Source organism: Rhinolophus hipposideros (assembly GCF_964194185.1).
Source record: "Rhinolophus hipposideros genome assembly, chromosome: 5".
NCBI lineage: Eukaryota > Metazoa > Chordata > Mammalia > Chiroptera > Rhinolophidae > Rhinolophus > Rhinolophus hipposideros.
Window position 1 is genome coordinate 101,879,971 of NC_138051.1, and position 26,136 is coordinate 101,906,106.

General features: G+C 65.1%; 1 protein-coding gene across 3 annotated transcripts; it reads left to right on the forward strand.

Moving 5' to 3' along the window:
• CEP170B (centrosomal protein 170B) lies at positions 1 to 25,497 on the forward strand. 3 transcript variants are annotated; one of them, XM_081048322.1, is made up of 19 exons: positions 1 to 141; positions 2,939 to 3,070; positions 9,581 to 9,670; positions 11,353 to 11,431; positions 12,268 to 12,326; positions 13,160 to 13,298; positions 14,129 to 14,233; positions 14,388 to 14,870; positions 15,144 to 15,868; positions 16,090 to 16,260; positions 16,631 to 16,721; positions 16,880 to 18,571; positions 19,759 to 20,002; positions 21,848 to 22,007; positions 22,292 to 22,435; positions 22,548 to 22,636; positions 23,031 to 23,124; positions 23,327 to 23,378; positions 23,567 to 25,497. In XM_081048322.1, exons 2-19 carry the CDS (start codon positions 2,966 to 2,968, stop codon positions 23,800 to 23,802), a joined length of 4,758 nt encoding a protein of 1,585 aa, XP_080904448.1. In that variant the 5' UTR covers positions 1 to 141; positions 2,939 to 2,965; the 3' UTR covers positions 23,803 to 25,497. The 3 variants fall into 3 exon arrangements, with proteins under 3 accessions (XP_080904448.1, XP_080904449.1, XP_080904450.1); XM_081048323.1 differs by having other exon boundaries at positions 22,331 to 22,435; XM_081048324.1 differs by having other exon boundaries at positions 19,864 to 20,002.
• The last annotated feature ends 639 nt before the right edge of the window (positions 25,498 to 26,136 follow it).

Sequence of the window (26,136 nt, forward strand, 5' to 3'; positions counted from 1 at the left end):
GGGACCCGCCGCGCGAGGCCGCGGTCGCCTCTCTGCCCCGGGCTCGGCCGGGGCTCCGCGCGCGTGCGGGCCGCGCCGGGCAGGTCCTAGGCGGCGGCCCGGCCCAGCGCTCGCCGGCCGGGCGGGAGGGCCGAGCCGCAGGTAAGACGCGCCGCCCGCGCCTGCGGCGGCCGGGGCCCCCTCCCCGCACCTGCGCTGCGGCGGGGCGGCGCGGGGAGGGGGCAGGGGCGGGGGAGAAGGGTCTCCGGCGGGCGGCGCGAAGGCGCGGGGGCGGGGCGGGGGCGCCGGCGCACCTGGCCGGTGGTCCCGCGCTGCCGAGGCGGCCCAGGGCTGCGCCGCGCCGGGGGGGGGCCGCCGCCAGCGCGCCCACGCCGCCGGGAGAGGGGGCGCAGGCCCGCACCGCTCGGCCGTGGCCGCCCCGGCCGGCGCTCCCCCCCCCGCGGCCCGGCGCCGCCGCCCGCCGCCTCCCGGCCTGGTCGCCGGCCGCCCGCGGTCCCTCCCCGCCCCCCCTCCGCCGCCCTGTCTCCTCCTTTCCCTTCGCCGCCGCCGTCTCTCCGCTGCCCCCGCCTGCTCTCCCGGCCCGGGCCCGGCCTCCGTCCCGTCTGCTCCTCCCAGCCGCGGGCCGCTGCCCCTGCCCTGCCCTGCCCGGTCCCGCGGCTCCCGGGCCCTACGCATCGGCGATTCCAGCGCTCCTGGCGGGGGGCTCTTCTGGCTGGGGCGGCCGGGGGGACAAGTTTGGGGTGTTTATTATTCTCCTTCCTAGCAACGATGGCTGCCCAGCCCGGAACCGGCCTCAGGCTTTGGGGGAGCCTGAGGCTCCCAGGCCTGGGCGTTTCAGGCTGGGCTGTCGGTGGCAGGGAGGCCTGGCTGCCAGGCAGCAAGTGGCCTCTGGGTAGGGTCTCTGTGCCCGCTGCCCAAGGGAGCTGGTAGCAGGTGATGACAGAGTGTGGGGCATGGGAGGAGTCTGGGCTGGGACTGGGGGCTGGCAATCGGGAGGGGGGGTGGGGGCTCTCCAAGAGAGCTCTGTCATCTCCCCCACTGTCCGCTGAAGAGTTTCCGAGGTTGTCTAGGCCGCGGAGGCCTCTCGTCCCTTGGTCTCTAGTGTCTCCCCCAATGGACTCCCAGGAAGGGCAGGGGGCCCAGGGTGAGGGGGCTCTGACCAGCTAGAGCTGCCCTCTGGGGCGGTTTTTCCGTCTTCTCACCTGCCTGCCTGAGGTGACATGAGGGTATGCTAGGGGTACATGGTCACGTTGGCCTTCACAGATGGCTGGGGTCTGGTGTTGGCTTGGCCGGCTGCGCGCCTGGAAGGGAGCTGAGGCCAGGGCTTCCAGGCCTTCGGAGGCCCCAGGACCCGGCCCCCCAGCTCCTCTGCTCCCACCAGGGTGCCAGCACCATCATCTCTCCCTGGTGATTGGCTCTCTTCTTTACTAGTGTCCTGCTTAGCCTGCCACCTGTTCTGCGCACTGAGTCAGGTCATGGACTCAGGACTTCAGGCCACCTCGCAGGCTGTGCTTCACACACGTGAACAGGTCCCTGCCCTCTGTTTAATGCTCTGCTCTCGCTGTTTTGAAACTCATCATTTTGGAGAGGGTCTGGCCTTTTCATTTTGCTCCGACCCCCTCCCCCAATGGTGCAGCACAGCCTGAGTGCTCCAGGGACTTCCTTCTCCCTCCAGGACTCCCAGGGCCCTAGGACCCAGTGGCTTTGCCCTGGCTGTCCCCTCAGTTCTGGAATGCACCCCCAGATGTTCACTGCACACTCAGATGGCACCTTCCCTGGGAGCCTTCCCTGACCACTCCATGAACAGCCCTCCTGACACTGCCCATCCTTCCCCCACTTTGTTGTTCTCTGTGTCTCTGGAACCTTCTCAGAACCGTCTCATTCTTGTTTGGAGGGGAGCCCCGTGATCCAGGGCTGCTGTGTGTCTTGGTTACAACTGTCTGCCAGAGGCTAGGATACCGCCTGGCCTGTGGTGGCCTCAGGTTGAGTTTTACCACGAGTGTGTGTGAGAGCAGTGAGAGTGGACCCTGGGCGCATGTGGAGGCCATGTGCACCTGTGCTGGGTGGTGACAGCTCCGCGTGCTCTGAGCCAGCAGGGCCCTGGGAGAGAGGGTGCACGCTGGCTGCCCTGGGTTGGCGCTGTCCTGGAGTAGCAGGGTCGTGGGCCTCCGACTGCCTCAGGGCCTAGTCCAGGGGTGACATCGGCCCTTGTTATCACCCAGGTTGCCCCTCTGGTGCCTCTCAAGCCACCATGTGCTCCCCTGCTACCCTGACCACATCAGCCCTCAGACCCTCCTTTGCGGGTGCCCCAGGACCTCGGGTACCAAAGCATCACTGCCTTCCTGGGCATCGGAGGGGCTGCCTGAGGGCCTGACTGCCGGTACTGTCCTGGCCTAGGGGCCCCTGCAGGGTGGCCACAGTGACCACTGAGGGACCGGTGGTCTCCTCTCAGTGGTAGGAGTACTGGTGGCTCAGGGGGCTTGTCTCCAGCTGTCTCCCCCTGACTCCTGTGCCTGGGGCCCGTCCTGGAGTGTCCGGTAGGGGGAAGCAGAGCCTCTGGTTCAGAGTTTGTCCTGCATTTGGTGCCATGGACCTGGCATTGTGGGGACCCCGACTGAGGGCAGCTTCTCCTGGTCCTTTCGTGGGGAGACATGGGTGGGTCCACATGCGTGCAGTGCAGCTGATGGCCACAGACTCAACCGCTGGCACCTAGAAGGGAGAACTAGTGCACCCTGGAGGACCAGACGACCTTAGCTGGGGTGGGGTCCATGGGGAAAGACACACTTGGGTGGGGCAGGTGGCCTGGTGTGGCTGGAGCCCGGCGTTTCCACAAGTGGCTGAGGCAGTGGCGCCGTGAAGGAGCTTGGGCCTTGGTGAGTCCAGGGCCCTCAGCCTGGCCCGGACAGGGGGCCTGCTCTGATGACTCCTTCCCCCCCAGGGCCAGACGGGCTCCACCATCACCAAGATGAGTGTCACCTCCTGGTTCCTGGTGAGCAGCAGTGGCACCCGCCACCGGCTACCACGAGAGCTCATCTTCGTGGGGCGTGACGAGTGTGAGCTCATGCTACAGGTGAGTGCGGGCACCGCCAGGACTCCCGGTGAGGGGGCCTCCATGCAGCCACCCGGGGCCTGAACCCACCGGTGGGCTCTGGGGCCTCGAGTGGGCCTGAGTGTGGGTCTGACAGAAGGGTGCTCAGGCTTCTGTCAGGTTCTCAAGGGGTGGGGCCCCCCTTTGGAAGGTGCTGGAAAGTGGATCTGTCCACTTCCTTGTTTCTGGGGGCCCCACCTGGGCTGTGAGTTGGGTGGGGAGTCAGCTGCAGCCGTCAGGCCTGTTCGTGGTGGCTGCTGTCCCTTTGAGGCGTCCTGAGGGGCCCTTTCTCAGGCATGAGGGGCCTGCATTCGGCAGTCAGGATTGTCCTCTCTGGCCAGGGTTTCAGAGTGCGAGTTTGGCTTCTGTGGGGCTCACACGACTGGCTGCCTGGGAACGAGGGGCAGTGGGCAGATCCTGTAGGGTCTTCCCTAACTTGGCTGTCCTTTTCTCTGCCTGTCATAGTGTGATTGAGTGGGCCCCCTGCAACCTTGACCCTTCTGTGGCATGGCACACGGCCCCCGTCCCCAAGCCCCCCAAGCTCCGTACCCCCTCTGCAGGGCTCTTAGAAGGAAACCAGTGTTCTAGGGGGGCTGCACTACTCGGTCTGCCCAAGGGGCCTGCTCGGGTAGACTCGCTCAGACCCTGGCTCCTGGGTGCCAGGGGCCCCAGCCACATGCATGTTCACGTGGGCTGGTCCCCCTCCCAGGAGCAGACGCCATCCACATCCAGACCCTTGGCTTCTCCCCCAACGTCCTCTGGTTTTCTGGACTCTGGACCCAGCCGACACAACGTGAGAACTTGGCTGGGTCCAGAGTCCAGACTCTTCTCTGGAACAGTCTCCCCTTCTCCCTTTTCTCCATGCCTTTGAAGTCAGGGAGACTGAGTCCGTGGTTCTGCTGGGGGTGGGGCTGAATGTTGAAAGGCTGGGTGTGTGGACTGCACACCTCCATTGCAGCTCCTGGCTCTGGGGGCAGCTTGCGGAAGCTCCCGTGGGTGTGGCCACACCACACGCTTTATTTACAGACGTTGGAATAGCACTTTCATGTCAAGTGCAGGCGTCATGAATAGTCTTTGTTTGATTTTTGTAAACCACTTAAGAGGGTGAAGAGCATTCATAGCAGGCAGTGAGCATAGGTTGCCTCCCGCAGCCCTGTGGAGTGGCCCCTGAGGCCTGGATGTGGCCGGTGGCTCCCCAGTGGTGGTGTGGGACATGACCCTGATTGGTGGCAGATCAGAAGGCCCTGACCCAACGTGGTGCTGTGTGTTCCATGCTGCACCTGTATGGCCTGTTGATGGCCCTGCTGGTTGACCAGGGTGGCCAGGAGGGCCTCTGGAGGAGGCAGCGCGTGATGGGAGCCTGTGGGGCCTTGGGGAGCTCCTCCCGCCCCCCACCCGGCTCCCTCCCCTGCAGCAGGCGCTCACTCTGCTTGCTTCTTTCCCAGGTATTGGGAGAGGCTGCTAGTTGTGGGGTGTCAGGGTACACAGAGTGTGTGTGGGGTCTGATTCCTGGTTTCTGGCTAGTTGGTGGTGGAGGACAGGAGCAACGTGGTCTCAGCCCTCCATCACGTAGGGAAGCTGAGGTTCGGGGGGTCGTGTGAGTGGGGTGTGTGGGAACTCATCCACCTCCCTGCACTCTCCCCACCACCTGCCTCCCCCTGGACGTGCTGGCCACACCTGCTCTGCTCACATGGTTCCCATCATGGCTTCAGCCTGTCCCAGCCTCCACCCTCCTGCAATCGTCAGTTCCCTGGGCTTCTCAGAGGCCCATCATCCTCTGTCCCCTCCACTGGGGTCCCCACCAGTGTGAACGTCCCCAACAGCCATCCAAACAATTAGACCCTTTTCCAAAACTCCATGTATTTGGAGTGGAAGGCTACAAATCTGTCACAGCCGTCCCTCGTCTGTCACGGGTGTACCTCGTTTGCCATCCTGGGGCAAACCCCGACTTCCCTCTTCTTTACCCACACCTCGGATGTCCCCATGTGCCGCTCCCACCCCCACCTGAGGTCACCCCACCCGCCAGACATCTGGTGGGCCCCAGCCTGCCCCTCACCCAGCCTAAGGAGGTGGCACTGGGGATGAGACAGGGCTGCCCACTGGCCTGGGGGGGGGCCCTCTGTGCAGGGAAGAGGGAGGAGGCAGTGTGGTGAGGGGGAGGTGAGGCTGGGAGTTGGGGGCTGTCCTGGAGGCTTGTGCCCTGATCTGGGTAGGAGGGGCCGTGGCTTGGGCTTCGGGACCGGAGGAGGTGGGGGGACCACCCTGTTCTGGAGGCAGAGCCGCCAGCCTGGCCGTGTGCCACCCCACGCTTCGGAGCGGCACCACCGCCGGCTTGCCACAGTGTCCTGGCTCCAGTGCGCAGAGCTGGAGCCAGTGAGGACGTGGTAAATGACGCAAATGTGAGTGGGGACACAGGCTCGGGTCCGCCTGCTGCCAGAGCTGGACTGCTGGCTGTGCTCCTGCCCCGGTGGCCCGGAGCTCTGGTGCAGGGCGTGCCTGCACATGCATGGATGTGCACACACGCACGTACGTATGTGTACACATGTGTGCACCCATGTGCATGTGAGTGCACACCTGTGTGTGTTTATGGCAAGGGGTTCCCTGCTCCTGCCCGGTTTGTGCTGTGGGCGTGTGTGACAGCTGGGATTTGTTGGCTGGCGTGCTGACCCGGAAACCACGGCCGGTAGATGGCCCGGGAGCCCCTGCACATGTCACAGGCCCCGCGGGTCCACTGGGTGATGCTGGGAGAGCTGGCAGGAGGGTGTGCCGGCAGGGCGGTCCCCACTGAGGGTAGCACGCATGTCGTGTGGAAGCGCATCTTTGTTCCGTTATAGAGTGACGATCAACAATTAGACCCTTTTCCCAAACTCCATGTGTTTGGAGAGGAAGGCTACAAATCTGTCACAGCCGTCCCTCGTCTGTCACAGCCGTCCCTCGTCTTGCATTGTGGGGCCTGGTTTGTGTCCTTTTCGGTCTCGAGTCTGAGGCCCAGGCCCAGGGGCTGCCTCCATCCCTCATGGGCGGGCCTCCAGCCTCTGAGTGCCTGGGCTTGCTGGGGTCTGCTTCTGGCTGGGGGAGTCGGGCAGGGAGGGAGGTTTCTGGGGGTGGAGCTCCTCCCTGCCTGTTCCCCAGGAGTCCTACCCTTGGTCTAGGGAGGGGATCTGGCCAGAGCTGTGCCTTGTGACAAGCTGCTGGCCAGAGGTGGACAGGGCAGCCCAGGCTTTGGGTACAAACGGGAGGGTGGGCCATGCTGTGTCCAGGGAGCCAGAAGGTGGGGCATCTTGCTAGGAGAGGGAAGGTGGGCACAGGCAGGGTGGTGGTCCTGGGCAGAGGACCCAGGTATGGCACCTCCAGAGCCCTTGGAAGCAGGCAGCTGGCCGGGGTGGGGTGGGGAGAGGAAGGTTTGGAGAGGTCTCTGGGGCCTGTGGCTCATGGGGCAAGGCTGGCCTTTCCTTCCAGGAAGTTTGAGCAGAAGAGTGACAGGCAGGGCAGGATGGGGGTTGGGCAGGCAGGAGGGAGGTGGACGCAGGGATGTAGGTTGGTGGACGCACTGAGGGGTGCTGGGCATCGGTGCCCTGTGGTGGGGGTGGCTGGAGCAGCTGGGAGCTTGGCGGGTGGTACCCTGGGGAAGGTTGGAGGGACAGGTGGATGGTGAGGGAAGAACTGGGTTTGGCTTGAGCTGCCTAGAGGCGGTGTGTTTAGGAGCTGTCTGAGGCCTGGGGAGGGAGGAGAGCTGTTCAGGCTTGAAAGGTCAGCCCAGAAGCCCCTCGGGGTCACTCATCAGCAAAGGTGGCACCCAGGTGCGAGGGACACTGCCCTTACTGCTGCCCACCTCTGTTTGCCGTGGGCCAGGCAGAGGCTGGGGCTGGCCCTCACCCACTGTGTCCTGGTGTGGAATAGCCAGCAGCGCGAGGCCTGCCCCTTCTCGGGCCGCAGGCCCCCAGAGGTCTGATGCATTGCCACAGTGCAGAGCCTGGCCCCCAGGCCTTGGGGTTCGCTTTCCCGAGACAGCGTGTCCCTGTGGCTCAGTGACACTTGTGTGCAGGGCAGGGCTGAGGCGGGCAGCTGGCCTGTGCAGGAGGAGGTGGGCCCCCAGCCCCATCACTGAGCCCGGTCCTCCCAGCTGCCAGGCGGGGCTGTAAGGAACCGTGGTGCCTGATCCTGGAGGTGCCGAGAGGGGCAGTCACCTGGCTTGATGTGGGGCGAGCCTGAGCAGCCAGACACCCCAGGGAGTTGTTTGTCAACCCCACCCTGTGGCCGGGTCCTGTGAAAGCTCCTCGAACACCCGGCAGCCAGGGCACTGAGGCCCAGAGAATGGAGTGCCAGTGTCCCCAGACGTGCCAGGACGGGGAGGCCCAGGCTGGGGCCAGTGGGCAGGGCTGCAGTGGAGGGTCACCAGGGCCAGCCCCTGGGGGAGGTAAGCACCTGGTGGGCCTGCGTGGGGACAGGTGGGAGTCTGATACAAGAGGGGGTGCCTGGCGTCCAGGGTGGCCAGGAGCTGTCTGGCCATGGTGCCAACTTCAGACAGGCAGAGGGAAGGCCTGGGGCCATTGGGCAGTAGGTCTCAAGGTCACACTCACCTTGCCAGAGACCTGTTGCTTTAGGAGGCAGGTGAGTTGTCACCAGGACTCCCACCATGATCAGTCTGGGGGGCTTCCTGGGGAGGACACCTGGAGCAGATGGCACTGCTGACCTGAGCCTCTGCGGGCTCCCATGGGCAGTGCTGGGTAAGTGGTTCAGGGGGGGCCTCTGTCAGGGAGGCCCTGGCTGGCCCCGCAGACTTCTGACTCACCCCTGCACCTGTGATCCCTTCTTGAGGACCGAGAGTCTGTTCCCCCACTTGTCCCCTCCTTATGCCACCCCCGGTCCCTCCCTGCAGCATGTTCACTGTGGGTCAAGCCGGCCACCTTGGGGCCTCTGGACCCAGACGAGGCTGAGCACGGAGGAGGGCGCTCAGCCTCCTCTCTGGTCCTGCTCTGGTGCCCCGGCGAAGCTGAGTGACTTTGGTGGCGTCAGGGCTGGGCCAGAGCCCGTGTCCACCCTCCCTGTGTCCCGCCGTGTGCCCGGGTCTCTGGGGACTTCCCATCCTTGAGAGGGGACTAGGCAAGTGGAGAGTATTAGAGACAAAGTGGGCTCCATGGTGGCGGCCAGCTGCCCGGGGGAGGGAGTCTGGGCACTCACCGATGACAGCTGAGAAGCCTGGTGGTATGACTCGGGGACTCAGGTCCTGGGCCACTGTCCCGTGGGGGTAAATGTCCCAGGCAGTGGGGAGCGAGTGACAGCCCGTCGTTCCTGCTGTGTGCTCTGGAGGCGGGCCTGGGGGTCCTGTGGAGACACTGCCTGAGAGGCGCACAGGGTCATCTCCTGTCATCAGGGCCAGTGCTGGCCAGTGTCCTGGGTTCACCGGTTCTGCTGGCCTTTCCCGGGTTTGGGCCCTAGGCCTGTGGCCTCGCAGGTTGTGGAACACAGTTGCCACCCAGACATCCAGGGGCTCCATAATGTGGGTCAGCAGCTCTGTGCTGAGACCGCCGGCCTCGCGGCTGGGTGAGGCGGCCACACTGGCAGGGCCTAAGCAAGTAGAATGTAACCTCAGCACCCTGTCCCTGCCTCTGTCCCCAGGCCCTGGCAGTGGAGGGGTGCGGCTGGGGGCTCGGCTGCGGCCCTCCAGCTTGACCGTGTGAGGGAGTTGGGTGACTGTCCTCGGGGACGAGGTCCCGGGTGGAGTCGTGGCCAGGGGACAGTTAGAAGGCTCGGGGTGGGAGCACCTGTGTGTGTGCACGTGTGCGTTGCAGCGGGGTGGCAGGGTGTGCTCAGGATGTGTGAGTCCTGTGTACGTACGCTTTCACTACAGGGTCCGAGACATATCACTCATGCATCTGTGCACGCGCCTGTCGTTTGGAGGGGTCGTGTGAGCCCCAGTGGGGCTGGCTGGGCAGGCGAGGAGTTGGGGGGACCTCTCCCTGAGCCCCTGCCCCTTCCATCCTCCCCCTGCTCCGCCCGCCCTGCCTGACCATCCCCACCTGGCCACCCCGTCTGGCCACCTGCACCTGCCCTTCCTCACTTGGCCGTCCCTGCCTGGCCGTCCCCGCCTGGCCGCCCCCACCTGGCCTTGGGACTGAACATCATGTCCCAGATGACCAGAGGGTTCCCAGTCCCTCCCACGGCTGACCCAGGAGCAGCCACAAGCTGGTGGGGGAGGAGGAGCTCCGGTCTATTGGCTGTGGAGGGCTGGTCACAAAAGGAGGGGTCACAGCAGTGGGGTGGGGAAACCCACCGGGCATCTTGACAAACCCCTGCAGCGTGTCCTGGTGTCCGGGTCAGGCCTGGGGGGGCTTTCCAGGGCACACACTTGAGGTGTGAGGGTGGATTTGATGAGCTCTGAGGCGGTGGGCTGCGGTTGGTATTGTGGTGGGGTGGGGGATGATGGGGGCTCCTGTCGCCTGGGCCCTGCCTCCCCAGGAAGGACACCTGAAAGCTGTCTTTGTCCCCCAGTCCCGCAGTGTGGACAAGCAGCATGCCGTCATCAACTACGACCAGGACAGGGACGAGCACTGGGTGAAGGACCTGGGCAGTTTGAATGGGGTAAGTGTCCGTCCTCGGCTCCTCAGGGGGGCTCCCCTGGTCAGGGCCTCCAAGGGGTGGTGGCGTTGGGGGACAGGCCCTTCAGGTGGGCGGGGAGGCAGGCTGGGAAGTGGGGCTGCCCAGACAGATGGGGCTGCGCCGAGGTCCCCTGTCCTGAGGGTATGTGACCTTTTGTGGGTTGGGGTGATGGGGACAGAGAGGTGACCAGGAGGAAGGCCCTGACTGCAGAAATAGGGAGGGGCTCAGGCGAGAGGAACCTGTGTTTGGGGTAGAAATCAGACAGGCAGGCGGTGGCCCTGTCCAGGGCCCAGGTCAGCCCTGGTCAGTCTGTGTCTGTCCTGGAGGTGTGTGTCCGGGTGTCTTGCTTCTTTCTGTGTTTGGCGGACGGAGCCTGCCCTGGGAGACTGTCTCAATAAGAAAACAAAGCCACCAGCCTCTGACCCCTTTAGCTGGAGCCAAGGAGAGCCCTTCCCTGTCCCTCCTCAGCTGGGGGTCCCACAGCAGGCTCAGGCTGGCCCTGCCAACACGTGCTCCACCCACCCGCTCCCTCCTGGGTACTCCCAGCTGGGGTCTCTGCTGGGGTCAGTTCCCAGAGCCCTGCGCTCCCTCCATGCTCCTGTCAGATGCAGCAACCCTCTTCGGATGGGCTGCAAGGCAAGCCGGCCTCTCCTGTGCCCACATGGGCACTGGCCCCAGGCCCCCAGGCCATGTGGGCTTTGAGAGGGTCCCTGAGGCTGCTCGCTGGTCCCTGCTCCTCGACTCCTAGGGGCAGATTCCTCAAAGGCCTGCAATGTCCACAGAGCTGGGGCCCACTCCTGCCTGCCCGTGTGACACTAGACTCAGACAAGGACCCAGGCTGGCAGGCAAGGCGGGTCTGCAGAGCCTCGCAGCTGTCCCCAGGCTGGAGCTGCTGTCCTCTGCTCCCTCCTCAGTGCCCAAGGATCCCCACTTTGCATAAATGTGTCCCAAACCGAGCTTGGCCTGGCTGCGGCTCTCCCAGGTGCACTGCTCCTTGTCTCTAGCCACAGTAGACCCTGGCCTGGGACGCTTGCCTGGGACATTGGTCCCCACTGGCCTGCCGGCCTGTGATGAGTCCTGCATGGTCCTTGTTTCTTCTGCAAGACTCTGGGCACAGTTGCCACGCTAAAGCCACATCTATCATCCCTCTGTCACCCTGGCTTGCCCCGGAAGCCCTCAGCATACTGGGTCCCTCAACGGACTAGTGTGCTGTCCACTGGCGGCTGATGAGAAGCCTCTGCAGGAAGGACCAGGGCTTCCAGACCCTGGTGCTTTGACGCCCCGCAGGCCTGCATGGGGGCAATGTCCGACAGCCTGGCACAGCCTGCCTGGCCTCACCGCTCCCGAGGGCATTTTGAGGTCTGGTGGGGGGCTGGGGCCGGCACCTGTCCCTATGTGGATGAAAGGAAGGGTCTGTTTCACAAAGCTGCCCAAGGCTTTCTGCTTGAGGGGCAACGTCAGGGTCCCTGGGCACTGGGCAAGGCCTGGCACCTCGAGCCCCTTGGCCAGTCCTTCCGCAGCATCTGTCCTGCTGTCCTTTCGGGAGGGACACGAGGCCGGGCACACATGTGGGAGGGGCAGTGCCGGCCCGAGCAGGACGGAAGGTGGCTCTGGTCAGGGCCCCACCCACCGCCTCCTGCCACCTGCCACCGTTTCCTCCACAGACGTTCGTGAATGAGACGCGTATCCCCGACCAGAAGTACGTCACGCTGAAGCTCAACGATGTCATTCGCTTCGGCTACGATATCCTTTCCTGGCACTGTCCACCCTCCTGGCCTCTCCCTCTGTCCCCAGAGCCACAGACGCTCTGTTATCCCGGGGGCAGGTGGGGCCTCAGTGGTCACAGCTAACAGAGGTTAGAGGGTGAACCTGGGCTCGGGCTTCAGCCCACACTCCATGCCCTGCCACCCATCCCCCAGGCCAAGGCTCCGGCCATTGACCCTACGGCCACCGCAGGCCTGAGCTCACACAGGGCCTGGGGGACAAGTGAGCTCTCCCTGGGGCCCAAAGGCCCTGTGTGCCCTGGGAGCTGCACAGGTGTGGCGTTCTGTGCTCAAAACACGGTGACTGGGGGCCGTGCCTCCGCCCTGGGGAGCCTGGGGCCCACATGCGCCACAAGAGCACATCCTGTCCTCTGCCCACCTTGGTCCGAACTCGCGCTGGCACAGACGCTTGTGGATGTGGACCCAGCCACTGGCTGAGACCCTCCCCACCCTGGAACCTTGAGAAGCCGGGGGCTGATGAATGGTCTGGGATGGGAGCCAGGAGCTGGACATGTGCCATAACCTCTGGGCTGAGTGGGGGGTGGAGGGTGTGCCCTTGGCCCTTGGGCATGTACGTGCTGTGACCTGGAGCAGTCTCTGCCCTCCAGCCCACCCCCAGTGGCTGTCCCTGAACTGTGGACACACGCCTGGTAAACGAGGGTGTGTGTGCTTTCTGGTGTCCACATTGTGGGGCAGCACAGTGTCCCACGAGTTCCCCATCCATCTGCCTGGCCTGGGAGTGGTCCTTTTATCTCCCGGGCCTGAGGCTGCTGTCCACTCCTTCTCCTGCTCCCTGTTCTTCTTAACTCGTGCTACATTCCAACATGTATGTGCTGGAGCGCGTGCAGCACCGCGTCCCTGAGGAGGCACTCAGGGTCAGTGCCGGCTCTTGGGGTCCCCTGGGTCCCACAGCCCCCCATGCACCACTGCCCATCACTCTCAGGCCTCTGGGCTGCCCTGGCCTTGCCAAGCCAGACGGCCTGTCCTGACCTGCCCCACCAGATCACCCAGTCTGGCAGGTGGGGAGGTAGCCATTCCCCTCCAGGCCTTTGCAGCCACGTGGCGGGTGTGGCCAGAGCCCAGAGGGCCCATCCGCTTCTTGGGAACTGGATGACCCTGATCAGGACAGCATGAGTGGAGGGGGCCAGGAGCAGGCAGGAAGGGGTGGCTGAGGCTGCAGGCAGGCTTGAGGGTTCTGGGTGGGGGGCTATAGCAGGTGGGGGACCCTGTCCAGCGCTTTCCCCAGGAGCCCTGTGTTGGGGAGCAGGGGAGACTGGCCTCAGCCCATTTGCCAAATGGACCTCTGGCAGCACAGGGAGCATGGGTGGCCCGTCCAGAGTCACAAAGCCAGTGTAAGCCTGGCTCTGACGACTGCAGAGCTGAACCACATGGGGCCTGGCATGCACACACATGCGTGCACGTGCACATATGCACGCACCATCTGCTCCCCCGACAGCCCCTGAGTGGCTGGCCTTATGCCCCAAGTCCTGTCCCACCCCTCTCTCTGGTGGGGCCCGGGGTGGCCATCTTCCCTCTGGTTATTGCTGCCCATTTCTCCATCCCCCACCCCAAACAAGCCCCAGCTCCTTCCTGAAAGCTTTGTGGTCCTGAGGATGCCCCGAGGCTTGGGTGTGGATTGGGCCTGGCCTGGGTGGGGGTGTCCTTCTGAGGTGGCTGCCCGCCCCTAACCCCTGCCTGCTGCCCCCAGCACGAGAAGTACACCAGCCAGCTGCAGGTGAGCGTGAAGGCTCCGGTGCCCAAGAGAGGCGAGGGGCTGCCAGAGCACACACCTTACTGTGAGTCCTCGAACCCCAGGCCGGAGCGGGGGGACCGGAAACCAGGAGCAGGTATGCGGTCACATCTCCCGACAAGCTCTCCCTGATCTGCCTCGCCCAAGGGCAGTCCTTTTGCATCCACAGAAGCCCTTGCTCTACCTCAGAGCTCCTGGGCTCACAGCGCCCCACAGCCGTAGCACACGCTGCTCACGTGTGAGCTCAGTTACCTGTGCACACATGGACACGTGCCTCCACACTCTGCAGACACACCCACCCATGTGCCCGCATGCTTGTACCTCTGCAGATACGCCCACCCATATGCCTACACCCCTGCACCCAGCAGACACACCGAGCTATGCACACCTTCACCCTCGCCGCTCTACAGACACACCTCCCCATGTGCACCTGCACTGTTAGCCCTCTGCAGACACACCTGCTGTGTGCCCGCACCCAGCACCTTGTGTAGTCTAGTCAGACTGTGGTGACACAGCCTCCAGGGTCACGCATTTGTGGCCTGAACATTTGCGGACCCTTGGAGAGAGGCTGGTCCTGGGTGTGGGCTCGTTGCCAGCCTCTTACGCCTCTGTCGGCTAAAGGCATTGCCCAGCTCAGGATGGGGTGCTGAGGACAGTGCCGCCCTAGGGAGGAGCTGCCCCTGGAATAGCCACCCCGCGGGGAGGCCCAGATGGGGATGGGGGAAGGCCAGTGGCCACAGAGTCACTGCCATTGATGCAGAAATAGGGCTCAGAGCAGTTGGCGACTGGCCAGGGTCCTGGGTGGCTGCAGGTCCGAGCTGAGAGATGATGCCAGGGCCCCCAGCAGACTCCAGTCTTCCCCAGCTCCAGGTCTCCCCTCCTGTCTGTTGGGGTCATGCAACCCAGGGTCAACCTCTCCCTGTGCAGAGGCAGCAGCCTACCGCACACCCCTGTATGGGCAGCCCTCCTGGTGGGGTGAGGACGATGGCGGCATCCCGCCTGGGGACCGGTATCAGGAGGGGCCGTACCCAGGTAGGTCCCGAGGCTGGTCTGTGAGGCCCTCAGAACTCGGGGGGGTGGTCTGGTGCTGCCCGCTTTGGGGAAGACAGCTGCCAGCCCCGGCAGAGGTGGGTGGGTGAGAGTGCTGCCCTCAGTCCCTCCTGACGTCCTGTGTCCCCACCGCCAGAGCGGCCCAAGGAGCTGGCACAGCAGGATGGGGACCTCACTGGGTCAACGGCTGGCTTCCGGGACCCCATCGAGCCTCAGGGCTACTCGTTCCGGCGGGAGCCCAGCTACTTCGAGATCCCCACCAAGGAGGCCCCACAGCCACCGCGGCCCCCTGAGGTGCCCACGTGCGAGGTGCCCTCCCAGGATGGGGAGCCAGGCGGGGGCGGGGTGGCGCCGGTGGTGCAGAGCCACGCGTCCTTCACTATCGAGTTTGACGAGTGCAGCCCGGGCCAGGTGAAGATCCGGGACCACGTCACCAAGTTCTCCCTGCGCCGGCGCCGGCCGCCCGGCAAGGCCACGCCCGTGGAGGCGGTCTCCGCGGAGACCAAAGTGGCCGACTGGCTGGTGCACAATGATCCCAGCCTGCTGCCCCGGGCCGGCCCCGGCGATGACCGTTACAGCACCAAGAGTGACCTGCCCACCCACACCCGTACCCTGAAGGGTGAGTGCCGCCGTGGAGCCACCGGGCGCCACGCAGCCCCATGTCTGTCTGAGTCTGCTCGCCCCAGGGGTGGGGGGCCTGCTCAGCGTGATCAGTTTCAGGTTTTTCAATTAATTGCCCCCGACCCGCCTGCCCCGGCAGGGAGAGCAGCGTTCCTGGTGTTCATCTCGGTCGCGCGTGCTGGGTTCCGTGGGGCGTGGGGCGTCCTGTCCCCCCTCAGGCATCGCTGTTTCCTTTCCCTCGGCCTGATGAGTTGGCGGCCCCTGCCCTCAGGCCACAAGCACGAGGACGGCACACAGAGCGACTCGGAGGGTCCCATGGCCGAGGCAGCCACGGCCGCCGGGGTCCCTGCGGACAGTGGAGACCAGGTCCTGCTGCAGAGGCAGATCAAGCGGGACCCCCAGGAGCTGCTGCACAACCAGCAGGCCTTTGTCATCGAATTCTTCGACGAGGACACACCCCGCAAGAAGCGTTCCCAGTCCTTCACCCATACCCCCCCTGGGGACCCCAAGGCCGATAAGCGCCGAGGCCCAGGGCTGGCCGACAGGGACCGCCCAGGTGCCCCAGCCCCAGCCCCGGGCCCTGCTCGGGGGCCGGGCAGCTCGGGGCCACAGCGGGCCAGCTCGCTCAAGCGCGAGAAGACAGAGGAGCGGCTGGGCGCCCCCTCGGCCCCTGCCCGGGCCTGTGCCCGCCCCTTCGGCAGCGTGGGGCGTCGCTCCCGTCTGACCCAGGACTTCATGGTCCAGTGCCTGCGGGAGGGCTCCCCAGCCGCCCGGGCCAGCCCTGACAAGGCAGCCCCAGAGCCGCCCAGCCCCCTGATGCCCCATGGGGCCAGTCCCGTGGCCCCCTCAACCCCACCGCTAGCCCCCGCTGACCCGCAGCTGACCAAGGCACGCAAACAGGAGGAGGATGACAGCCTCAGTGACGCAGGGACCTACACCATCGAGACAGAGACTCAGGACCAGGAGGTGGAGGAGGCTCGCAGGATGATCGACCAGGTGGGGCTGCTGCGGGCCGCCCGCTCGGGCCCTGCCTCCTCCTGGGCTGGGGCTACTTTCCCACCCAACACGAGCTGCACAGTGAGGCTGCGTGTCCTGGCCGCTGCCTAGTCTGGCCGGTCAGGTGCCCTGCCCTCCAGGTGTTCAGGGTGGGGTCTCTGTCTGGGCAGAGGGCGGCTGCTGGGCACTCTGACCCTCGGCCCGGCTCTCCCTCCCGGCAGGTGTTTGGCGTACTCGAGTCCCCTGAACTCTCCAGGGTGTCCTCGGCCATTTTTCGCCCAGTCATCAGAGGGGACAGAGACGAGTCTGGTGACGGGATGACCCAGCGGATGGCCCTGCTGCAGGAGTTCACCTCCCGGCCGGTGGGCGTGGCCCCTCAGGGGGAGCTCCAGGTAGCAGACACTGCCCTTGGGATAGGACAGGGTCATCAGGTCCTAGACTCACTCGGGGGCTCTGGGCCTGCCTGGGGCTGGACTCCAGCCCCCAGATGAGGCCAGGCCAGATGTTGCATGAGGAGTGTGCCCATCGGGCAGGCGCTGAGGCCCCGAGTCAAGCTGGGTGCCTGGGTGTGTGCTGCCCAGGGGCAGGGCTGGGCCGAGCTGCAGCTGCTGACCTCGGCCACTGAGCCGGGCTCAGGCATGGGTATAGAGATGGCATGCGTGGGGCCAGGTGTTGGGGTGGTTGCCTTGGACGTCCCCTCCTGGCCTCAGTACCTCCCTGTGAGGCTCCTTCCACAGACACACTTCTGCCTTTTCTCTGCAGGGCCCCCCAGTGCCGGGCTCCCCTGGGGGTCAAAAGTGGGTGTCCCGCTGGGCCAGCCTGGCTGACAGCTACTCAGACCCGGGCCTGGCAGGTAAGTGGCTTCAGTGGTACAGTGGGGACAGGGGGCTTGGCCAGCGTGGCCTCAGGCCACTGACCGGGGACACAGGTGCGAGCTCGTGCCAGCCATTCCTGGAGCAGGGTCAGTATCCCCCACTGCCCTCTCTAACCAGGCTGCCCTTGTCTTCACAGAGGATGGCCCGGGGCGCACAGCTGGGGAGCTTGAGGGGGCTCTGCCTGTGCGCCATAGACGCCTACTCCCACAGCTACCCAGCGACAGGGCGGACAGCCCTGCCGGCCCTGAGGCCACCCGGAGGAGCGGGCCTGGGCCACCAGAGCCAGGCAGTGAGCCAGCCAGCCACCTCTTGGGCCAGGAGGACTTGGAACCCGACAGCCTCAGCGATGCCAGCGGGTCAGATGGGGGCCTGCAGGAGGAGAGACGCAGGAGCCCCCAGGAGAGACTGGTGTGGACGAGGGGCCAGCGTTCACCAAGAGCCACCGGGGACCCTGCCCCCACCTCTTTCTTCATCGGGGACCAGAACCGGGAGGCTGCCTTTCCCCAGAAAACGCCTGTGGTTGCCGGGGATGTGGATGGCCCAGGGCAGGTGGCCCAGCCCAGCGCTCCGGCGAGGGATGGTGTGTACGTCAGCACCAGTGGGAGGGTGGTCATCCAGCTGCAGACAGGGCGGTCCCCAGAGCCTGAGGGCCCCACCCCTGCCCAGGCCAAGGAGGCCCTGGCCTTCATCCGGCAGGAGAGCTTCATCAAGGAGCCGACCAGTGGTCCCCCTGCACCTGGCCAGCTCCCGCAAATCTCCAGTCACCCCCTCCTGCAGGACCTGGCTGCAGTCCGGGCCTCGCGCATGGACCTCCATTCTCAGGACACCCAGCTGATCTTGAAGGAGACAGAGACAGTTCTGGCAGCCTTGGGTGCCCGACTGCTCTCCAAGTCTGTGGAAGACACAGAGGGAGAGGTGGGCGGCACCCCCGGGCCGCCAGAGGACTCCCTGTCTGGGGGCTCTGACGTGGACACGGCCAGCACCATCAGTCTGTTCAGTGGCAAGAATGGGCCCAGCCCTACGAGCCCCCGGCTCATGGGGCTGCAGAAGGAGAAGCCGCCCTCCCCACCGTCTGCGCAGGACCTGGGGGGAGCTGCCCTCAGCTGTGCCCAGGAACGGCTGTCACAGAAACAGCCCCTCCCAGTGAGCCCGGCGGACACTGGCCGTGGAGAGCTGGCACGGCGCTTGGCTACACGGCGTGGCCAGGGGTCCCAGGGGAGCCTGGACTGGCCCGACGAGCGAGGCTCTGGGGTTGCCCACCCACCTGGCACAGTCACTTCCGACAATGACACCTCCACAGCCACTGGGGCAGGACGGCTGGCGTCTCGCCGAAAACCCACTGCCCCACCGCCGTCCCCATCTGTCCGGGAAGAGCAGAACCGAGTCTCGGCCAGCGCTCAGAAGGTACAGCAGGCGCTGACCCGCTCCAACAGCTTGTCCACCCCACGGCCCACGCGGGCCTCCCGGCTGAGGCGGGCCCGACTGGGGGACGCCTCGGACACGGAAGTGGTGGATGGTGAACGGGGGTCTCTGGCCAACCCTGAGCCGGTGGTGCGGCCAGCCGCCGAGCAGGCCAAGAAGTTGTCACGCCTGGACATCCTGGCCATGCCCCGGAAGCGGGCGGGCTCCTTCACGGGGCCCAGTGACTCAGACGCGGCCCCCGCCCGTGCCAGCTTCTCTGGCCGCAGCGTCGAGGTGTACTGCGCAGGCCGCAAGCCCACTGTGGCTGAGGCTCGGGCCGCCGCCAGGAAGACCGCCAGTGCCACCACGGTTCCCCGCCAGCCCTTCAGCAGGGCGCGTCCAGGCAGTGCGCGATACTCCTCACCCAGTGAGTGCCAGCAGTGGGCGGGTGGCTGGGGCCCAGTTGGCCCGGGCAGTGGGTCTGCGCTCCTATGTGGAAGCCCAGCGCCTGGTCTCAGGGCCCCTGTCCCAGGCCAAGAGGAACCTCTGTTCCCATGGGTGGGCGTGCACAGGTAGCGGCCTCCCGCAGCCCCCAGGCTGCCCTGGTGTGAGAGCAGAAGACCCCGACAACATCTAGGATGGGGGGGCCCTTGTTGTCTCTCTGGTGGGGCTGCCCCTGTCCCTGGAGGTCTGCACTTCTGGCTGGGATCGCGATGGCGTGTGGCATGTGTGCAGGCCGAGCTGTCCACGTGGGGTACTGGCGTCCATATGGGGTAGGGCCTGGGGGTGGGTACTCTGCTTGGGCTGCTGTGGTCGTGCAGTTCCGTTGGGCACTTCTTGAGCCCCGATCCTGTAGCCAGGGGACGGCTGTGTCCATCTCCCCACCCCACGAGCAGAGGCCCCATGGAGCCTGCTGCCCATGTGTGCAGCGAGGAGCTGTGGCCGCTGGAGCCGGCTTCCTGCCCAGGGAAGGTGGACATCCATGTCCACTGAGCCGGACTCACTCTGCTGGGAGCTGAGCCATTCTCGGAGTGAATTGGTTTGAGGTGTAGGTGCTGTTGGCCCAGCTTCTTGCTGCTGCCCCCCCCTTCACCCCCCCTCCCACCCCCGCTCCATGCTGACAGCTGGGGTCTCTGGGCAGGGAGTGCTGATGGGCTGATGGCTTCCCTGGAGGAAGGGCAGAGGGCGGATGGCTGAGGACCACAGTTGCTTGGTGGGACACTCCCCACCCCCCACTGTGCATGTTTGCAGCTACCGCAGGGACCTAGGGGGCTCAGAAGGGCTGGGCCAGGATTCAGGGTGAGAAGACCCAGCATGTTGTGAGGGCCTTGCTCAGTCACCCTGTAGGTCCCGTTGGAAGGTTTGGTCATTTGGGTTGGGCGCGCACCACTGCCCCTGCCACCAAGGCTCTGGTTCCCATCTAATGGACGTGGCTCTGGGCCTGTGGAAATGCCAGGCTGCCCGTCCCTGCATGTGCCTCTGGGCTGGTGGTGGCCTTGCACTCCCTGGGCTTTGCAGCTGCTGGGCCCTTGCCCATAGGGACCCTGGGCTGCAGTGGGTACTGAGCGAGGCTGTGTTCTGTTCTTGCCTCTGGAACCAATTCACTCACCCGAGACACGCATCGCCGGCAGCAGGGCTCAGATTGCACGTCCACCTCCGAGGAAGAGTACGGCTCCCACCACAGCTCCCCCAAACACACACGCTCCCGTGCCTCAACAGCCACGCAGACGCCACGGCCTGGCAGCTCTGCCCGGGCCCGGCCACGGACCCCCGGCCTGCGCGACACAGACGACGACGAAGAGGAGCCTGACCCCTACGGCTTCGTGGTGCAGACAGCCGAGATCGCGGAGATCGCCAGGTGAGCCCCATCAGTTCACAGCGGGAGCCGTCATCTGCTGGGGCCTCCTTGGGGGCCGAGAGTGCCCTGAGGGCGGCAGGGACGGGGCTACGGGTTCCAGAATGGGCTCCAAGAATGCTTGTCTGATGGATGCATGATGGATGACGGAGGGTCAGGTTGGTGCGTGGATGGAAGGAAGGATGGGGGCTGTGGACAGCTGGATGATGGATGGATGTGGAGGGGTGCAGATATGCCTGGGAGGATGGGGCATCTGGTACGAGGAAGCCTCCACCAAGAGTTTTACGACGTGGACTTGATCTTGCACTCACTCAGCGGAAGGGCCAGGTGCTGGGAGATGGTGCAGAGAGGAGGGCAGGGCATGAGGGGCGGCCTTTTGCTGAGCAGCGGCCAGGGCTGCGGTGGCCGGGCAGGACAGGGCTGGTGGACGGCGACAGTTTGGCGTGAGGATGCCACTCTGGAGCCTCTGAGGTGCCCGAAAGGAGGTGACCAGAGGCAGGTGGCTCCAGGAGAGTGGCCGGTGTGAGGGATGGAGACGTGGGCCTCACCAGCACAAGCGTGGTGACCGAGGCCTTGGGCAACGCAGGGTTGTGCAGAGGACATACGAGCCTGAGGAGAGGAGGCCCGGGCCAGTGCCCAGGACAGCCGGAGGGAGGTGGGGCGAAGCCGCCTGTGTGGAGTGGTGGTGAGGAGGGCTAAGGGGCCAGCCAAGAAGGCAGGGCGTGTGGTTCTGGAAGAAAGGAGGCGTCCGCAGGGCCCCGTGGCCCCCCACGGGCTCTGCTCCCAGAGGTTGAACACACGCCAGTGTGCTGGGTACAGGAAGCGGATGGAGCGAAGGGCTAGGCAGGTGGGGACAGGCACTGAGGCAGCAGTCGGTTTCTGTCATCAGCACTTGGAGGGACATCCTATGTTCTCCATGTAGGAAGGGTGGGGCCCCCTGTCTTGAGGGGGCTGAGGACAGCTGTGCTGGGGAGCAGAGCTCCGGTGGCCATGCCAGGGCAGGGGCTGGAGGTGCCTTCGGGAATGAACAGGTCCCTGGGCCAGCCGGGAAGCTCCTGGGCTTAGGTGGGATGGCTGAGGACAGCGACCTGGCCAAGTCCCTTGGGCGACTGTAGAGTAGAGCTTGTCCCCTCGTGAGCAAGGGGAGCAGCAGTGGACAGCGATGAGGGACCTTCTGTCCCAAGCCTGGGCTGAGGCTCGGGTGTAGAACATGTGGTTGTGGGCCTGAGGGGCTTTGAGGGCCCATGACGGAGGCTGTGGGCTCCAGCCGGGGCTTTATGGGCAGTGGGGTACTCGATGCTGCTCCCGGTCCCCTGCTGGCCGGTTCTTTTCCAGTGGCCTGGGAGCCGCCTTCCACTTGGACGCCCCTGGCCTCTCTGGGTTGACCTGCATTACTCTCTGCCTGTTTCTGACCCTCACCTGTGACCCCACCCACCCTCCCCTGCCTCAGGTTCCCTGCCTGCAGAGCAGGGCTTGTGTAGCCCTGCATGTTCTAGGGCAGCACTGATGTTTAGCCCTGGTGGCCAGACGAGGAGGAGAGATGGCGCAGAGCCTGTGGGTGTCTGCCCACCCTTCCTGCCTAGTCCCTGGCCCCAGCTCCACGCCCCTTGCCCCGGGGCATCAGCAATCTGGGCCTCCTGGTCGGAAGCACTGCAGTGGCCGGTTAGGCCAAGCTGGAGGCTGCTGACCCCCGCCCCTGCCCCTCACTCAGTGGCTGCCTCCTGGGAGGCCTTGTCTGTCTGCCTGGGGAGGGGAGACATCGAGTCCCACCTGGCTCCATGACCTCCTCGCTCCGGGGCCTGGCTGGGAGGTCCCCACAGGATCTGCCCTCTTTCCTGGCTGCTGCAGGTTGAGCCAGACGCTGGTGAAGGACGTGGCCATCCTTGCCCAGGAGATCCACGACGTGGCCGGTGATGGTGACTCGCTGGGCTCACCAGGGCCCGCCCGAAGCTCCTCCCTCGGCAACATGCCCAGCATCCCTGCCTCCACCATCTCGGCCCACGAGGAGGTGAGCCCGGTCCGGACCCCCAGGCCCTGGGGTGGCAGCTGGCACCCCTCAGCAGAGGGCAGTGAGCCGGGCCGCCTCACCAAGGTCCTGTGGCACATCCTGTGCTCAGCTCCCCTGACAGCCTCCCTGGGAGCACGGGGTCTGGGACCTGCCTCCAACAGGGGTGCTGACATCCAGGGACCCTGAGCACACGGGCTTGGGGTCTGCTCGGTCCGCCCATCATACTAGGGCAGGTGCTCCACCTCCTGGCGACTCCCCCCAGCTCAGTTACACCCCCCCCACAGCTGGTGCAGCGTATCCCTGAGGCCAGCCTCAACTTCCAGAAGGTGCCACCCGGCTCCCTGAGCTCTCAGGACTTGGACCAGAACATGAATGACTGCCGCGAGGAGCCCCTGGCCAACAAAACGCGGGCTCGGAACCGCGAGGAGGTAGGCGCCTCACCCGCCCCCTCAGCTGACTGGGGTGGCCGGGTGGCGGGTGGCTGAGGGGCAGGCTTTCTGGGGGGCACCTGGGCACCGTGCTGATGCCTGGTCCTCACAGGTGATCTTCGATAACCTGATGCTCAACCCCGTGTCCCAGCTGTCCCACGCGATCCGCGAGAACACAGAGCACCTCGCCGAGAAGATGAAGTGAGCGGCCCCCACGTGCCCGGCGGGAGGGGAAGGGCTGCCAGGCTCCGGCTGCTTAGTGGGTGCCCAGCCAAACTGCCCTCAGATACAAACACATGCGTGGAGCTGGGGCCCTGTGGGGCTGGTGCCCTCATAGCACGCAGGCTCCAACGGGCACGTGTGCCTGTCGCGGCTCCCGGCAACCACACCCTGGGCCTGGGGGAGCCAGAGCCGCCAGGGTGGCCCGTGCCGGGCAGAGATGGACTCTGGTGCCAGCAGCCCAGGTGCTGCTCCAGGCCTCAGTTTCCCCTGGGGTGGTGTGAGCACCGCCATGGTGGGTGGAGCGGCCTGGGAGGGGGCTGTGCTGCAGGCGCACCCTCACCGCCCTCTGCCTGCCCCCCGCTTTGCATGGCAGGATCCTCTTTCAGAACACGGGGCGTGCATGGGAGGACCTGGAAGCCAGGATCAACGCTGAGAACGAGGTGCCCCTCCTGAAGACATCCAACAAGGTGAGGGTGGCGGGCCGGACCCCCCTGGGACAGGCAGGCCCCTCCTGACTTAGGTCCCCAGCCCCTCTGGCTACCGAGAGGGAGTGGGGGAGCTGGCCCAAGCCTGGGACCCCGACTCCTGCCTCTAGAGCCCCAGGGGCGAGGTGACCCACTGGGGGTCTGGCTCTATTTGTTCCATCTACCGTTCCTGCCCCAATTCCAGGAAATCAGCTCCATCTTGAAAGAACTGAGACGTGTGCAGAAGCAGCTGGAAGGTGGGTATGGCCCAGACCTGGGGGTCCTCACTGGTGCTTCCAGTCCAGGCAGGCAGAGGGCGGGCCCGAGGGCCCTTGGTGGGAGACTTGCCTCATGCCCATAGTTTCAGGGAGGCCCCAGGGCGGCCGTGGGAGGCATGGCTGGACCCTCGGCAGGCCTAACCCTTCCTCCCCTTCCCTGACCCCAGTCATCAATGCTATTGTGGACCCCAGCGGGAACCTGGACCTGCTCACCGGAAACAGGGGCTCTGCGGGCTCGGCCCAGCTCGGGAAGGTGCGGCCAGCTGCCCAGAGCCCATCTTCGCCCCCCTCGGCCCTGTCACTGAGGAGCTTCCCACAGAGGGCCAACTGTGGGTCCCCCAGCCTCCCAGACCCCTCCTTCCTCCCCGACTTCCTCCCAGACTCAGAGAGGTTCCTGATCTAGGTGGTGGGGCCGGGGCAGCCTCCCTGTGTGCGAGCGAACGTCTGGTGCCTCCTGCTCACCCCACCCACCGCCGCAGCTTTCCTGCCTGTGGACGGTTCACCAGAGACCCCCACACGTGCCATAACCCCATGGGCGGGTGCCTCCAGCCCAGGCCCCCTCTCAGCTCCCAGCCGGTTGTCCAGCCCCGCCGGCCTCCTGGCCCAGTTGCTGCTGCGGCCACTGCCAAGGGCCAGCATTGCGGGCCCATCCCCGCCTCCTCTCTACCACTTACTTTTGTCTTTAGCTTTCATGGAAAGAGCAGTTTGTTCCACTTTAGCAGCTTCCCCGGCCTGGAAGGGCCCCTCCCTGCCTTGTGATCTGGGGGAGGGCGGCATGTGCTCACCTGTCCTGACCCTTTGTGCTGTGCGGGGCCAAGCAAACAGGCTGGGCTGCGGGGTCATTCAGTGCCAAACATGGAGCTGTGAGGGGCTTGTGACACCCCAGGACTTGAGGGTGTGGGCTAGGCAGGGTGCTGCGGCCAGCTCTGCTGGGCAGCCTGGTGGCCCCCAGCTGCCCCAGAGTCCAGTAGCTGGGGCAGGGCTGTGGCCGTGGAGACGCTTGGGGCAGGAACCCTACTGCTTCAAGCCTTTGGTGCCAACACAACTGCCAAACCCACTGAGCATGAGCGGCTGCAGGGGAGGCCAGCCGAACGTGGGCCAGGCTGGCCACACACGTGCACACGCAGCACTCACACCCCCACTCGCAGCCAGCCCAGGCACATCTGCACACTCAGGACCTGACCCAGTGACGGGTGCTGGGCCTCTGCACTGGGCTTCCAGTGGTTCTGGGCTGGGTGCCGGTGAGCGCTAGACCAAAGTGGCGAGAGCCAGGCTTCCAGAAGCTCCCGAGACAATGCATCGCCCTTGTCCTGGACACTGTGGGCATTAAAGGGGCATCTGCACGCAGCTTGGGCCCCGTAGGCCCTTGATCCCTTGGGGTGGGGTAGGGACAGGCGCCAGGAGCAGTTTCGTTTTCTCAGGATTCTGTCAGCGGACGGGCCAGGCGAGCAGAGGTGGCCCCTCCTGGGGGACCTGTGTTTCTGGAGCCTCTAAGCCAAAGAGCCTGGTGGCTGTGGCAGGTGGGGCGGGGGTCCCACCTCCACCAGAGTGGTGTGGGCACTGTGCACCTGCCTGGCATCTGTGCAAGTGTCGATTGTGGGAGGGTCCCACTGGGCGGAGGCCGTGGGGTGATGCGGCTCCCTGTTTACATTCAGCTGATGTGCCGGCCAGTGCACAGCCCTGTGCCACACCTGACGTTTACGTGTGTGAGTGGCAGTGGGGTCCCCGCCCGGCCCCCACGCCGCGAGCCTGCTGTGTCACTCGGAGGAGGTGCTAGTCTGAGTCCCCCAACCCCTGCATGCCCCAAATAGCTGCCCACAGCCCATCCCTGAAAACTGGTCACAGCCGCCATGCTCCTTTGTCTACGCACCCTTCTCCATCGGCACCCCCTCCCCCCACGTTCACTGTACAATTTTTTTATTCATAAACTTGTGTCCCCCCCTCCAGCCCTTGACCTGGGATTGGTAACTTATTTGGCTTCGTGGAGGCTCCTCTGTGTTTGTCCTCAGGTGGTCTGTGGGTGTCTTTCAGGAAATGGTTATTTTATATGATTTCTCATGGAATTTGTTCTAATAAATCATTCTATCACGTGGCAACACCCCCGTGTCTTCACCTTGGCCTCATTTCTCCACCGGTGGTGAGTGGCAAGGCGGTGCTTGTCTCCCTGGGCTGGGAAATCCAATTTGATGCCCAAGACCGAGGGATACTGCAATGCGGAGAGGTCGCCACTAGGTGGCGGCCCAGGTGGGAAAGCAAAGCAGGGAAATTTCTAGATGTTTGCTTCTCAAAGAGAAAAGTAATTGTATTCAAGTGGTTGAAGGCTGCAACGGCCAAGAGCGCTCCCCCAAGCAGGCTGTGCCTGGCCCAGAGAGGCAGCAGGAGGGCAGGGCGTTGTGCTGAGCCCTGGGCTCCCGGTATCTTCTCCCCTTCTGACGGCTGTGGAGGGGACTGACCACCACTGTGTGCTGAAGTCACGTCACCCAGCGCCTACACCCCCATGTCTTCATACTGCGGGCGGTCATGAGGGACACACCTGGCTGGAGCTACTGTCCGCTGTGCTTGGGAGCCCACAGAGCCACCACCACAGCCTGTCACAGGGTCACTCAGCCAGCAAAACAGGAGACGCTTGTACCTCAGCATTTTGCCTACACTAGGTCTGTTCCTCCACCAGGTCTGTCCCCCTCACGATGTCTGTCCCCCTCTCCAACTCTGTCCCCCTCACCAGCTCTGTCCCCCT

What these genes read in the sequence shown, in the direction of transcription:
- CEP170B (XM_081048322.1), top strand. Translation starts at nt 2,966, where the DNA reads ATGAGTGTCACCTCCTGGTTCCTGGTGAGCAGCAGTGGCACCCGCCAC. An exon ending in GGGCTCGGAACCGCGAGGAG is followed by an intron (nt 22,436 to 22,547) that starts GTAGGCGCCTCA and finishes TGGTCCTCACAG; the next exon opens with GTGATCTTCGATAACCTGAT. An exon ending in TCCTGAAGACATCCAACAAG is followed by an intron (nt 23,125 to 23,326) that starts GTGAGGGTGGCG and finishes CCCCAATTCCAG; the next exon opens with GAAATCAGCTCCATCTTGAA.